Source organism: Octopus sinensis, linkage group LG19, assembly GCF_006345805.1.
Source record: "Octopus sinensis linkage group LG19, ASM634580v1, whole genome shotgun sequence".
Classification (NCBI taxonomy): Eukaryota; Metazoa; Mollusca; class Cephalopoda; order Octopoda; family Octopodidae; genus Octopus; species Octopus sinensis.
This window is the reverse complement of record NC_043015.1, coordinates 49,271,151-49,286,792: the sequence shown is the minus strand read 5'-3', so window position 1 is coordinate 49,286,792 and position 15,642 is coordinate 49,271,151. Positions and strand designations below refer to the sequence as shown.

At 39.3% G+C, this 15,642-nt stretch overlaps 1 protein-coding gene across 1 annotated transcript in view; it reads left to right on the top strand.

Annotated features, from left to right (window-relative positions):
* LOC115222298 (Na(+)/H(+) exchanger beta) overlaps positions 1-15,642 on the top strand; it is a 193,616-nt gene that overhangs the window by 114,716 nt on the left and 63,258 nt on the right. The window contains exons 11-13 of the mRNA XM_029792474.2: positions 711-822; positions 6,463-6,544; positions 12,392-12,487. Coding sequence (XP_029648334.1) covers positions 711-822; positions 6,463-6,544; positions 12,392-12,487 — 290 coding nt within the window. The remainder of the gene's footprint in view (positions 1-710; positions 823-6,462; positions 6,545-12,391; positions 12,488-15,642) is intronic.

Genomic DNA, 15,642 nt, shown 5'->3' with positions numbered 1-15,642 from the left:
GATTGGCAGTAGATAGGCAGGATGGCAGTCATACAGTTAGATATCATTAGTCTACTCAATAGGAGTAGGCGAGGGGTGAAAGAGTGATTGTACCCATGTGGTCCAGCAAAGGAGTGGTCAACAGAGGTCAAATATGTGTTTACTACCAACTCACCTTGTGCGTTTTAATTACCGATAGAAAGACAGAAATAAAATGCACACACTCACACTCACATATATATAATTTCTATATATATAAATTGCTTAAATTAGTTATCCGGCGGCGTTTAAGAGTGTTCTTGTAGAAATTTCTGGTTTTTTTTCATATTTGGCTATTCACAGTACAATGTATATATTAAAGATGATTGTTTGTGTGTGTTTAGCAATTTAAAGTTTTTTTTTTTCCATAAGATTGTAGATATTAAAGTTTTTAAAGATGATCATTTGTGTGTTCGTCCAGAGAAAACTGAATATAATCAAGTTTTTAAGCCTGTAAAGATAGCCAGAGGCGTTCAAGAGTGTTCTTGCAGAGAAATTTTTTACGTATGTGGCTATTCTCAGTAAAGTGTAGATATTAAAGTTCTTAAAGATGATCTTATTATTATTATTATTATTATTATTATTATTATTATTATTATTATTATTATTATTATTGTTGTTGTTGTTGTTGTTGTTGTTGTTGTTGTTATTGTTATTATTTTTAACCCCTCATTTTTGTTTTACTTCCACAGATATTCTTAGGAGTTGTGAAATTTCTAGTGGTTTCTGTTGGAGGCTTGCTTGTGGGAATTCTCGTCGGTATCTTGTCAGCCGTACTCACAAAATATACCTACCACGTAAAAGGTGAGATAAAACATAATATATATTCTGTTGACTTACCCTTGTACTCTTTTACTTGTTTCAGTCATTTGGCTGTGGCCAAGCTGGAGCACTGCTTTTAGTCAAACAAATCGACTCCAGGACTTACTCTTTGTAAGCCTAGTACATATTCTATTGGTCTCTTTTGTCAAACCTTACAGGGATGTAAACACACCAACATCGGTTGTCAGGCAATGGTGGGGGAGACAAACACAGACACACAAACATATACATCATCATCATCATCATCATTATTGTTTAACATTCGTTTTCCATGCTAGCATGGGTTGGACAGTTTGACTGAGGTCTGGAGAGCCAACGGCTGCACCAGGCTCCAATCTGATGTGGCAATGTTTCTACAGCTGGATGCCATTCCTAATGCCAACCATTCCAAGAGTGTAGTGAGTGCTTTTTACATACCCCCAGCACAGGAGCCAATCAGACTGCCTGGCATCGATCATGTTCAGATAGTGCTCTTTACATGCTACCAGTACTGGAGCCAGTCGGGGGGCACTTGCATCAACCATTTTCGGATGGTGCTTTTTACATGTCACTGGCATGGGAGCCAGTCAGGTGGCTCTGGCATTGATCACATTCGGATACTTCTTTTCACGTGCCAGCAGCACGGGCTTCTTTCAGTTTCTATCTACCAAATCCACTCAGAATGCTTTGGTTAGCCCAGGGCTATAGTAAAAGACACTTGCCCAAGGTGCCACACAGTGGGACTGAACCCAGAACCATGTGGTTAGTAAGCAAGCTACTTACCACACAGCCACTCCTGCGCCTTAAAATAAATATTTTTTTTCAAGCCATGGTTTCTCTGCAGTTTTCTCTCTGTGGTCCCTCAAATCTTGCTGTTGCTGTATGGTTTCAGGTGCCCAAATCTCCTGTCTTTGATCTTTATGTATATCTACCATCTTTAAATATGAAGCATATATCTTTTACCTTTTACTTGTTTCAGTCATTAGACTGCAGCCATGCTGTGGCACTTGCCTTGAAGAATTTTAGTGGGAAAAAAATCAACTCTAACACTTACTTTTTAAAGTTTGTTACTTATTTTATTGGTCTCTTTTGCTGAAGGGTTAAGTTACGGGGACAGCCATCATGTGAATACTATATACAGTGTATTTATGTGTGTATGGTGGCAGCGGTGGTGGTGACAGCAATGGCGGCGGCGGCTGTGGTGGTGGTGGTGGTGGTGGTGTTGGCGGCAGCAATAGTGGTGATGGTAATGAAAGCAGTAGTGGTGGTGGTGGTGATGAAATTAGTAGTGACGGTAGGGGTAGTGGTGGCAGTGATGGTGGTGGTGGTGGTGGTGGTGATTGAAGCAGTAGTGATGGTAGTGGTAGTGGTGGCAGTGGTGGTTAATACATCGGTCTTGTATGGCAGGTGTACCCTGTCACATTCCCCCCCCCCACCGCTTCAACCAGTTTCAGGGGCTCGAAAAAACGGGTCATGGGCTCTGTCCATCCCCTTTTTGACTAAATGATCAGGAAAACAATTTCCAAGCTCACCTTGCAACCTGGTGCTTCCAGGTTCAATTCCACAGCACAGCGCCTTGGACAAATGTCTTCTACTATAGCCAGCCCTGTGCTGACCAGTGCTTTGTGAGCGAATTTGGTAGATGAAAACTGTGGAAACCCATCATGCATGTGCGTAGTTATGTGTGTATATATATATATATATATATATATATATATATCATCATCATCATCATCATCATCATCGTTTAACGTCCGTTTTCCATGCTAGCATGGGTTAGACGGTTTGACTGTGGGCTGGCGAACCAGGTGGCTGCACCATGCTCCAGTCTTCATCTGGCAATGTTTCTACAGCTGGATGCCCTTCCTAATGCCAACCACTCTGAGAGTGTTGTGGGTGCTTTTACATGCCACCGGCACGGGGGCCAGTCAGGCAGTACTGGCAATGATATATATATGTATGTATGTAATTATGTGTGTGTTTGTGTATAAATGCATGTATGTGTATGTATTTGTGTGTATGTATATATGTTTATGTATGTGTATGTATGTAAGTATGCATGTGTATATATGTATCTATTTATCTGTAAGTATATGTATGTATGTATGCAGCTGTATATATCTATATGTATTTATGTATATGTATGCATGTGTATGTGTGTTTATATGTATGTATATCTATGTGTGTGTGTGTGTTTTTGTATCTGTGTTTCTCCCCACCACCACCACTTGTGTCCCTGTAACTTAGTGGTTCAGCCTAATAGAATAAGTACCAGATCCCTGCTCCCCACCACCAAAATACTGGGATCAGTTTGTTTGACTAAACCCTACAAGGTGGTGCTCCAGCATGGCCACACTCCAACAACTGAAGCAAGAAAAAGAAAGAGAAAAAAAAAGAAATGATTATCTCTAATTGTTTGCAATTTTTGAAGATGCCTTTGATGTTTAATACTGCCTCGTTATGTTAACGATGAACCCTAACATAGTGGAATGTGTCTCTTTATTAACCGAAACTAATTAGCCATCCCATAAAATAACAAATGGAATTATTTCCATATCCTAGTTCTACAGATGCAATCTTGAAATATTTGTTTAATTATATGTTTGTGAGTCTAATGTGTCCCAGTTCTATCTTTATCAAATTTGATCTGTACTTAAAGCTAGATTCTCATGGCCAGGGAGTCTTGTTTAATTGACATAATTGCTTATTTGTCTCGTTAAATGATGAAACATTTGCCTCTTCATAATTGTAGGCCTAGGCATGGTTGTGTGGATAAGATGTTTACTTCCAAACTAAATTGTCTTGGGTCCAATCCCACTGTGTGGCGCTTTAGGCAAGTGTTTCCCATTTCAGTCCCTGGCCATTCAAAACCTTGTGAGGGGACCCAGTAGATGGAAACTGAAAAAAGCCTGTCATGTGTGTGTGTGTATATATATATATATATATATATCATATATATATATATATATATCATATATATATATATATATATATATATATATATATAATATATATACTAGCAGTATCGCCCGGCGTTGCTCGAGTTTGTAAGGGAAATAACTATATAAGCATTTTTAGAGAGTTATAGCCAAAAAATAGGAAAAAAATGCATTAAAAATGGAAAAAAAATTAAGGTAAATTTCTTTTTAAATCGTTGACACATCGTAGATATTTTTAGAGAGTTACTTCCCTTATATAATAGCGAAAAAAATGCATTAAAATGGAAAAATATGATGGTAAATTTTTTTAAATCGTAGACTCATCGTAGACGCGCGCTAATACCCAGAAGGGCTCGATATGACTCACGACTATAAGATACCCGGTTTTGGCCAAAATACACCCCTTATGTGTTTCAATTAATTTCTAACGTAATCATAAATTTAGTCTGGTTTCATTAAACAACAATAACTTTTTTATTTATCAATATATTAATGTGATTTTTGGAAGATAATTTAATGAAATGTCCTCAACCAATTCTATACTATAATTTTTGTCACAAAGTGACTCTAATTGCAGGTAGATACAGGTAAATTCAACAATATATAAAGTTATTAAAATTTTGTTCAAACATCGCTATAGAAAATGGGTTATTAGCTAATATTCAATTGGGTATACAACAAAATTTTACGATAGAATTTGTTTTTCTGGGTAACTTTCTGATACCCATAATAATATTTATGGCAAAATAGGCCTTAATTTAATTTAAGGTTGTGGGAAATAACAAACTATCCTTTCTTTCGTTTTGTTTACGTTTAGCGTAACGGTTCGTTTCTGCGGTAATGATTTCAAATAGGCTCATTCGAAAAAGTAAAAAGAAATAGTCTAAGGCTTTACTCTCCTGGGAAAGTCTGTGGCTTGGTGCAGTTTCTTCAGAAAAATCACCGAAAGAAACAGTTTTTAAATTTTCACTCCATTCAGGTACCAATTCGTTTTCTTTATCGCTGTCGGATTCACTGTTTTCACTTTAATAGCTGCAAACTTGCAAAGACAAAGGAGGAGAAGGGTGATAGCGTCAGTGAAAGTTCGCTCCGTTTGTGTGTGTGTGCGTTTGCGTGTGGTGTAAACCACATTAAGAAAAGCATTGGACATACACACCAGAATGTGAGTTTTCTGTAAATTTTGCTTAATTGGAGTTTAAATTTTAAAAACTGGACCTGGCATGACCCGATGCATTCTACTCTTAAAAATGCTAGGTAAATTGTAATTGAAGAAATCCTATATTGTAGATTTCTATAAGTTACAAAGAGAGGCAGATAAAATCTGCCTTTTATAATAAGAGATGATATATATATATATATAATATATATAATATATATATATATATATGATATATATATATATATATAATATATATATATATATATATATAATATATATATATATATTATATATATATATATATATATATATATATATATATATATATATATATGTCATGATAAGAACCAGGCTGTTGTGTGTTGTTATATATCACTGGTCACAATGCGCTTCACACTGTTTTAGCTTCCAAGTGATGCCACTGAACTGGCTAAGCAAGCAGGCCTATATTGTGTGTGTGTTTGTGTGTGTATTCAGTTACAAATCAAAAGCGGCACTTGTGTCATAAACATTATTGACCACAGACCTTCGAACTTTGGGCCTCACAGAGGCAATGATGAAAGGCCAAGACCTCTGCAGATATGTTGTGACTGAGAAGACCCGGCAGATAAAGTGAGTTCACAGCTGTAACCTACACTAGTGTTGCATAACTAGCCCACTCAGAAAAGTACCTTTGGATCATAGGGTGACATGTCGTGCTTGAGGTGACCTATTGAGTCAAGTACATCAAAATCAAATCAAATCACAATCAAATGGAAATTGTAATTGGGGCTGATGCCAGGGGCTGATGCCAGGGGCTGATGCCAGGGGCTGATGCCAGCACCACCTGTCTGGCTCCCAATGCCATTTGCACATAAAAAGCACCATCCGAACATGTTCAATGCCAGCCCCCTCGCCCCGACTGGCTCCTGTGCTGGTGGCACATAAGAAGCACCATCCAAACGTAGCCAATGCCAGCGCCACTTGGACTGGCTCCCATGCTAGTGGCACGTAAAAGCACCATCCAAACATAGTCGATGCCAGCCCCCTCTGGGCCCTGGGCCAGTGGCATGTAAAAAGCACCCGCTACACTCTCGAGGGTTTGCCACCATCCTCTGCCAGAGCCTCATGGAGCTTTAGGTGTTTTCACTCAATAGACACTCACAACGCCCGGTCTGGGAATCAAAACCGCGATGCTACAACCGCAAGTCCGCTGCCCTAACCACTGGGCCATTGTGCCTCCATACACACACACACACACATATATACAAGGGTGTACTGAAATGTTCCTGGAAATGTTCCTGACTTAAAGATTATCACAAAAGGCCTGGTTGAAGGCCCAACCTTCCGAGTTCTTTTACAAGGCTTAGAAAAACTGAAGGACCACTGCAATAACTGTATGAATCTGAGAGGGTAATATGTTGAATAAAATCATGATTAACCGATCCTCCTGCGTTTCTTTTTTCCCAAAGCTAGGAACTTTGCAGCACCACCCCACCTCATATTCTTTGAAAATTACTCCAGCATGATAAACTCTAATCTCTCTTGTTTTCTTGTTATTTACAGTGGTGGAACCAATTACCGTCTTCGCTTGTGCCTTTCTCTCCTACCTCATGGCAGATATGTTCGAATTATCTGGAATCATCAGGTTAACTTCAGTTGCTTTATTCAATTTTGTTGGTGAATTAACTCTTTAGCATTCAAACCAACCATATCCAGCCGAAATATTCTGTCCATTTTGTGTTAAAACTGACAGATCAGGCCTCTCATACTTACCCTATAATGTCATTCCAAATGTAAACAATCACATCAAGATTTCAAAGCTACAAGATATACTTTTACTTGTTTCAGTCATTTGACTGTGACCATGCTGGAGCACTGCCTTTAGTTGAGAGCAAATCGACCACAGGACTTATTCTTTGTAAGCCCAGTACTTATTCTATTGGTGTCTTTTGCCGAACCGCCAAGTTACGGGGATGTAAACACACCAGCATCGGTTGTCAAGCGATGTTGGGGGGACAAACATATACACATACACACACACACTTACATATATATATATATATATATATACAGCAGGCTTCTTTCAGTTTACGCCTACCAAATCCACTCACAAGGCTTTGGTTGGCCCGACGCTATAGTAGAAGACACTTGCCCAAGGTACCACGCAGTGGGACTGAACCTGGAACCATGTGGTTGGTAAGCAAGCTACTTACCACACAGCCACTCCTATGCCTTAACGTAGTTCTCAGGAGATTCAGCGTAACACAGAGTGTGACAAGGCTGGCCCTTTGAAATACAGATACTACTCATTTTTACCAGCTAAATGGACTGGAGTAACGTGAAATAAAGTGTTTTGCTCAAGGTCACAACGCGTCACTGGGAATTGAACTCACGACCTTACGATCATAAGCCAAATACCCTAACCACTAAGCCACACATATATATATATAAACAAAGCAAATTTATAAGCAGGTCAATATATAATCAATACATTTGACATAGCGATCAGAATGCTAAAGAGTTAATATTTGAATATTGTTGAAACAGAATGTTGTGTCAATGTTTATTTTGTAATTCCATCAAACCAAGATTTCTGTTGATTTTTCAAAAATATTTAAAAAATTTTTTTTTGATATTTAAACTGTATTTTAATATAAATTACAACTAAGTCGTTGTCTTGGCAATGACACTGATTTTAATGCTTTTGTAAATAAACAAAATACTTTTTTTTTCTATCATAGATTACTTAATATAAAAAAAAAAAACCTAGAATTTTAAACTCACCGATTTTCTTTTTGATGTGTGCCTTTGTATTCAATTAATACATAGTATTTGCTGGCATCAGCAACAGGTTTCTATAGTTATTGTATAATGAGAGTTATATGCATGTTATGTGGAGGTGCAATGGCCCAGTGGTTAGGGCAGCGTACTCGCGGTAGTAGGATCGCGGTTTCGATTCCCAGACTGGGCGTTGTGAGTGTTTATTGAGCGAAAACACCTAAAGCTCCTCGAGGCTCCGGCAGGGGGTGGTGGCGATCCCTGCTGTACTCTTTCGCCACAACTTTCTCTCACTCTTTCTTCTGTTGGCCTGCTCGCTTAGTCAGCAGGGTGGCATTATTTGGAGGCTAAAACAATGCGAAGCGCATTGTGACCAGCGATGTGTAGCAACGTCTGATAGCCTGGTCGGTCACAGTGATATGCATGTTATAAATGGCAAGGGCTCTGTATTATATATGATGAGGCTTCTGGTACTACAGAAAAATGTCATGTTGAATAACATGCTCTCCCTTGTGTATGAGGGCCCAGCTTGCCATGACATTTTAGCTTCTTCCCCTTTGTGCTGCATGCATACAGTCAACCAGGCTTCTGTTTCCAGTCCATTCTTTGATGTCATCAACTCACAAACCTCTTCTATATCCTCTTGCTTCTGTTCCCTCTACACCTCCTGATAGGTTGGTTCCTAGGCAGTGACTCGTGGCACGGTGCATGTCCAAAATAAAATTGCTTTGTGGACTTGTTCCTCAACTATAGGTGTCTTTGGACTTTCAGCTTTTCTACTATGGCAGCATTTGTTACCCTGTCTTTCCAGTTCATCCTGTCAAATCAGCAAAAGATTCACTCTCCAGTTCCCTCTCTATCGTGCTGCATGCGTACAATCAGACCTGCTTTTGTTTCCAGTCCAGTCCATTCTTTGATGTCATCAGCTCACAAACCTCTTTTATATCCTCTTGCTTCCGTTCCCTCTACACCTCCTGGCAGGTTGGTTCCTAGTCAGTGACTCGTGGCACAATGCATGTCCAAAATAAAATTGCTTTGTGGACTTATTCCTCAACTACAGTATTTCCTCAACTATCACAGGTGTTACGTTCCAAAGCCCCACCGCGATAGGTGAAAATCCGCGAAGTAGAAACAGTACTGTACTGCATATATTTTTTAAAATTATTTTTATAATTTGTATAATTTTGGGTATATGGTGTAGTGGTTAAGAGTGCAGGCTACTAACCCCAAGATTCCGAGTTCGATTCCAGGCAGTGACCTGAATAATAATAATAATAATAATAATAATAATAATAATGATAACAATAATAATAATGATAACAATAATAATAATAATAATAACAATAACAATAATAATAATAGCAATAACAACAGCAACAACAACAACAACATTGAAAAACACTTTAGGAATGAGAACCTAGGTTCAAAATTTCCCCAAGACACCTGATGAAGGCTGGAGGGTATATCAGCAAAAATGTAGTTGTAACAACAAACAAGATGAGGACAAATATCCGTCAAATATAGTTTGTTCAGGGTTAGCAAACTTATTTACATGTAATAATATGTTGGTGTATCTCAGGCAACATGGTTGGTGTTTAGTATGGTAATAGGGTAATGTTAATAGTGGGATAAATAGGGAGGAGAATAAGAGAAAATAGAATTAAAACAAGAGCACTCAGAGAGCACAAACCTCCGCCAAGGCAACACCAATGTCCTCTCAATATATGATACATTGTGAAAGATGTGATATCATGAAAGTTGTGATGTGTTATGAAAGATATGACACCATGAAGGCTGTGATGTCATTAAGAATGTATTATGAAGAGGTAGACCCAGGAAAACCTGGGACGAGGTGATGAAGCATGACTTTTGAACTTTAGGTCTCTCTGAGGAAGTGACCTGAGACTGAGACCGTTGGAAATATGCTGTGCGTGGGAAGACCCGGCAGGACAAGTGAGACCATAACCCGTGGCCTCTACTTGGGACATAGCCAGCCCACTTATGCATACCTTCCTTCTTGTGACACAAACCCTACATGTGAAGACCTGTTGAGGCAAGTGAAAATCAAAATCAAAATCGTTCAACATCAATGGAAATTGTAGCTGTGATACCAGTGCCGGTGGCACGTAAGATAACCATCCAAATGTGGCTGTTGCCAGCGCCGCCCCGACTGGCCTCTGTGCCGATGGCACGTAAAAAGCACCATCCGATTGTGGCCATTGCCAGCCTCGTCTGGCACGTAAAAAGCACCATCTGATCGTGGCCGTTTGCCAGCCTCATTTGGCACCTGTGCAGGTGGCACGTAAAAAGCACCCACTACACTCACGGAGTGGTTGGCGTTAGGAAGGGCATCCAGCTGTAGAAACACTGCCAGATCAGATTGGGCCTGATGCAGCCATCTGGTTCACCAGACCTCAGTTGAGCCATCCAACCCATGCTAGCATGGAAAACGGACGTTAAACGATGATGATGATGATGATGATGATATGATGAAAGATGCAGTGGAAAAGGAATCTTGCTATTGGGTTGGTGCATAATTATTGCAGCTTTTTTTTCAACAAATTTTACTCAACAAAAACAATAACGATATTTAACAAAAACATCTCTTAATGATGGTCTGACCGTCTGCCAAGGAAACGGGAAGCGGTCATTGAAGTAGATGGTTAATATGCTCCGGAATAATCATTTAAAGATGTTTTTGCAACATGCTGTTATTGTTTTTGCTGAATAAAATTTGTTGAAATAAAGTCACAATAATTATGCGCCAATCCAATACTTAAGTCTGCCACTTGAAATATATTATCTAACAAGAGCACTCAGACAGTGCAAACCTCTGTCAAGGCAACACCAACATCCTCTTAACAATTAGCCGGATATGATTTTTAAAATGAGAATCACCATCATCATCATCATTTAACGTCCACTTTCCATGCTAGCATGGGTTGGACGATTTGACTGAGGTCTGGCGAACCAGATGGCTGCACCAGGCTCCAGTCTGATCTGGCAGAGTTTCTACAGCAGGATGCCCTTCCTAACGCCAACCACTCCAGGAGTGTAGTGGGTGCTTTTTACATGCCACTGACATGAGGGCCAGTCAGGCTGTACTGGCAATGGCCATGCTCAAATGGTGCTTTTTATGTGTCACTTTCACAGGAGCCAGTCCAGCGGCACTGGCAACGACCTCACTCCTGAAATAAATTTGACTACTCTCACAAACAAGAATGCTAAAAATGAACCCAACTGCTCTCAAAGGTTAAGTAAAAAACTGGAAAAGTAATACAGAGTCCTTGTCCGGTACCAGATCGATTCCAAAATCTAATCAGTTTGTATCAGTCACAAGGCTAAACATCCCTGGAAGTTTCATCCGAATCCATCCAGTGGTTCTTGAGATATCTTATCTACAAACAAATGCAACTGAAAACAATACCTCCACCTTCATTATGGCAAGGCTAATAAAACATGATGTGATATGAAGCCTATTACACCACATTAAACCTGCCTTTTACTTTATAACTTTATTGTATTTTATATCGTTTTACTATTCTCTTTCTCTCTTTTACTTGTTTCAGTCATTTGACTGCGGCCATGCTGGAGCACTGCCTTTAGTCGAGCAAATCGACCCTAGGACTTATTCTTTGTAAGCCTAGTACTTATTCTATTAGTGTCTTTTGCTGAACCACTAAGTTATGGGGACATAAACACACCAGCATCAGCTGTCAAGTGATGTTGGGGGGACAAACACAGACACACAAACGTATACACCCACATATATATATATACGATGGGCTTCTTTCAGTTTCCGTCTACCAATTCCACTCACAAGGCTTTGGTCGGCCCGAAGCTATAGCAGAAGACACTTGTCCAAAGTGCCACACAGTGGGACTGAACCCGGAACCGTGTGGTTTGTAAGCAAGCTACTTACCACACAGCCACTCCTACACCTATATTTCATTCTCTTTCATTTCCCCTTTTTATTGTATCTTATCCTGTTATATTTTATTCTATGTTCTCTCACCTTCCTCCCTGCCAACAGCATTACCTTATTGTCTCACTAAATTTATATGTAATATATTTTTCAAGATATATATATAGTCAGCTGTGATATAAGGCTTGACTAGTATTGTCTTTGTGATATCAGCCATACGTACCGTAAATCCTCGAGTATAATCCGCATTTTTTTTCCCAAAATTTAAAGGTCTAAATCAATAGTGCGTACTATATACAAGGTTAAAAGTGAAACTTTATTTGCTGTCCGGCAGTGTTTATTCGGACGCATTTTGTGATGTCAGGCGCGAAAATACCTTAAGCTAAGCCTGAAAGCAATGAAGTCATTAAAGAATCATCCATAACTTGCAGTAAGCAACATTTATTAAATGTTATTACTGTTATTTCTTTATTTTCTGCAAACAAAATGCACAAAAAAGCTACACGTTTGCATTATGTTATATATACAATAATAATAAAGGACGTTACCGTATACAGTTTTACAAACCAAGGACATTATATAGACCTCCTTGACTCAAGTTAGAGAAAGGGTGTATATTATACACAAGGTTTAGGTTTTTCAGAGGTACAGCCTCCTAAAAATACCCTCCGTATTATACTCAAGGGCGGACTATACTCGAGGATTTACGGTGTATAAAAGAAATCAATATTGATTAAACAATGTGTTGAAGTTTATAAAAAAGCATTTTTATATGTAATATATTTTCAGTTTGATTGGGTGTGGTATGATGCAGGACCAATATTCCCTTCGAAATGTCAGTCAAAAATCTGCTACATCCATCAAGTACTTTATTAAAGTTGCAAGGTACCGTTCTAATTTATTCTCAATTGTTTCAGGTTGTCGCATCAAACATGAACAAGCGAACAACACAGCATCAATAAGCCTCTTGCTTTTCGTTAATTCGGGAACAATTAACCCTGCAATCCCTACCCACTCCCAAGACCCCTGTAGTTTTATAGCATAAACTTCCTAATTTAAAGTGATCTAAATTAAAACATCTGGTACTTAATTTATCGACCCCAAAAGGATGAAAGGCAAAGTCGACCTCGGCAAAATTTGAACTCAGAACGTAAAGACAGACGAAATACCGCTAAGCATTTCACCCAGTGTTCTAACGTTTCTTATTTCTTTATTGCCCACAAGGGGCTAAACACAAAGGGGACACACACGGACAGACAAACGAATTAAGTCGATTATATCGACCCCAGTGCATAACTGGTACTTCTTTAATCAACCCCAAAAGGATGAAAGGCAAAGTCGACCTCGGCAGAATTTGAACTCAGAACATAACGGCAGATGAAATACCGCTAAGCATTTTGCCCGGCGTGCTAACGCTTCTTATTTCTTTATTGCCCACAAGGGACTAAACATATAGGGGACAAACAAGGACAGACAAAGGTCAATTACATCGACCCCAGTACCTAACTGGTACTTAATTTATTGACCCCGAAAGGATGAAAGCAAAGTCGACCTTGGCAGAATTTGAACTCAGAACGTAGCAGCAGACGAAATACCGCTAAGCATTTTGCCTGACATGTAAACGATTCTGCCAGCTCACCGCCTTAAATTAAATCATTCTATTAAAATTTTGTGGTAGTTTATGTGCCAAACACCAGCTTGATAATGACAGTTATTTTGCTAAATTCTTCATTATTTTTTAAATTAATTAAAACACAGTGTATTTCAACAGGAATATGGTAACAAAAGGGTTGACCAACTTCAGCTGTCTCTTCAACCCTTCCAGCTTCCTTCCTCTGCTGCAATCCAGGGAATTCATTGGCAGACTTGTTTGATCACTTAAAGTTAAAGATAAAGACCTCTTTTAGTCGTGAATGACCATGGGATTGCACCTAGAATGTTCCCTTCTGAGGCACAAGTCCAAGCAAGGTTGTTTATGGAAGACCAGCAGTCACCCATGCATACCAGCCAGCCCTCTCCACACCAGTGATGTTATCCGAGGGATTGCCCAATACAGCTTGGCACCAGTGACAACATTGCAACTCATTTCTACAGCTGAGTAGAAGTGGAGTAATGTGAAGTGAAGTGTCTTGCTCAAGAACACAACATGCAGCCCAGTCCAGGTTCAAACTCACTACTTCATGATTATGAGCCGGACGCTCTAACTACTCATTATTTATGATTGGTTAATTTAATCATGTTCTCTTTGATTGGTTACAAGTATATTCTTTTACTTGTTTCAGTCATTTGACTGCGGCCATACTGGAGCACCGCCTTTAGTCAAACAGATCGACCCCAGAACTTATTCTTTGTAAGCCTAGTACTTATTCTCTCGGGCTCTTTTGTCAAACTGCTAAGTTATGGAGACGTAAACACACCAACATCAGTTGTCAAGTGATGGTGGAGGGGACAAACGCAGACACACATAAATATATACACATATATATAAAGAAGCCTGTCATATATATATATATATATATATATATATATATATAGGAGATGTACTTGCATAGTGAGTGATTTGATCTGAGATCGTGTGCTGGAACGAAAACAATTGCAGCGTGGAAGGTGTTTATAAGCCATTTAAGAAACACACAAAAACCTTTAGATTCCCTTCAACATTTAAATTTAATTTGTCAAAATATTTTCGGCACTTTGAGACCGCGACCTATTCACTGACAAAACTTCGTGCTCCTGAGATGCAGCATGAAGTTTTTTCAGTGAATACATACATGGCTTATAAACACCTTCCACACTACAATTGTTATATATATATATATATATATATATATATATATATATATAATGTATGGAATGCAGCTAATTAAGGAAGAGTTAGTATATTTGGGAATTATCAGAAACCAGACATTAACAAAGAAGAAATAATTAGCTTACACCATAGAAAAAAAAAGAAGGAACCAAAGATGAAATTATACAGCTTAATGTCCAATTGGAATCTTTTTGGTGATGGTGGTATTTGGTTTAGGGTGGCGAGCTGGCAGAAACGTTAGCACGCCAGGTGAAATGCTTATCGGTATTTCGTCTGCTGCTATGTTCTGAGTTCAAATTCCGCCGAGGTCGACTTTGCCTTTCATCCTTTCGGGGTCGATTAAATAAGTACCAGTTACGCACTGGTGTCGATATAATCGACTTAATCCGTTTGTCTGTGCTTGTTTGTCCTCTCTGTGTTTAGCCCCTTGTGGGTAGTAAAGAAATAGGTATTTGTGATGGGGGTGGATGTGGGGGGTGGGGCACTGGATTAATCACAAAGAAACAAGCTCATTCTTCAATCATAATCAGACTGTTGACAAAGGAACCTGAATGAAAATATCTATGAAAATATCTGCATTGAGTGCTGCCGTCAGCTGTTTTAAGGTCGAAAGTAAGGTAAAAGACAAAAATCCCCCCCACCCTCCTACCCCCCAAAAAAGGAAAAAAAATTCTAAAGACATTACAAGACTCCTGCGTCACAGACATGCGCACTAAATACCTTCGTTAGTTGTTCTTTTAATGATATGTAATATACAATGCCAGTGATACCAGTGCCGGTGGCACATAAGAGAACCATCCGAATGTGACCGTTGCCAGCGCTGCCCCTACTGGCTTCCGTGCCAGTGGCACGTAAAAAAAGCACCATCCAATCATGGCCGTTTGCCAGCCTCGTCTGGCACCTGTGCCAGTGACATGTAAAAAGCACCCACTACACTCATGCAGTGGTTGGCATTAGGAAGGGCATCCAGCCGCAGAAACATTGCCGGATCAGACTGGGCCTGGTGCAACCTTCTGGCTTCCCAGATCCCAATTGCACCGTTCAACCCATGCCAGCATGGAAAGCGGACGCTAAACAATGATGATGATGATGATGATGATGATGATGAATGCCAAAAGCATTGTACAAGAAGCAAAGATATCTTCCCACACCATACTTCCTTATTTTACCAAAGATGTTCCGGTTCTTAACCCTTTAGCATTTAAACCGGCTATATCCGGCCAAAAGTATT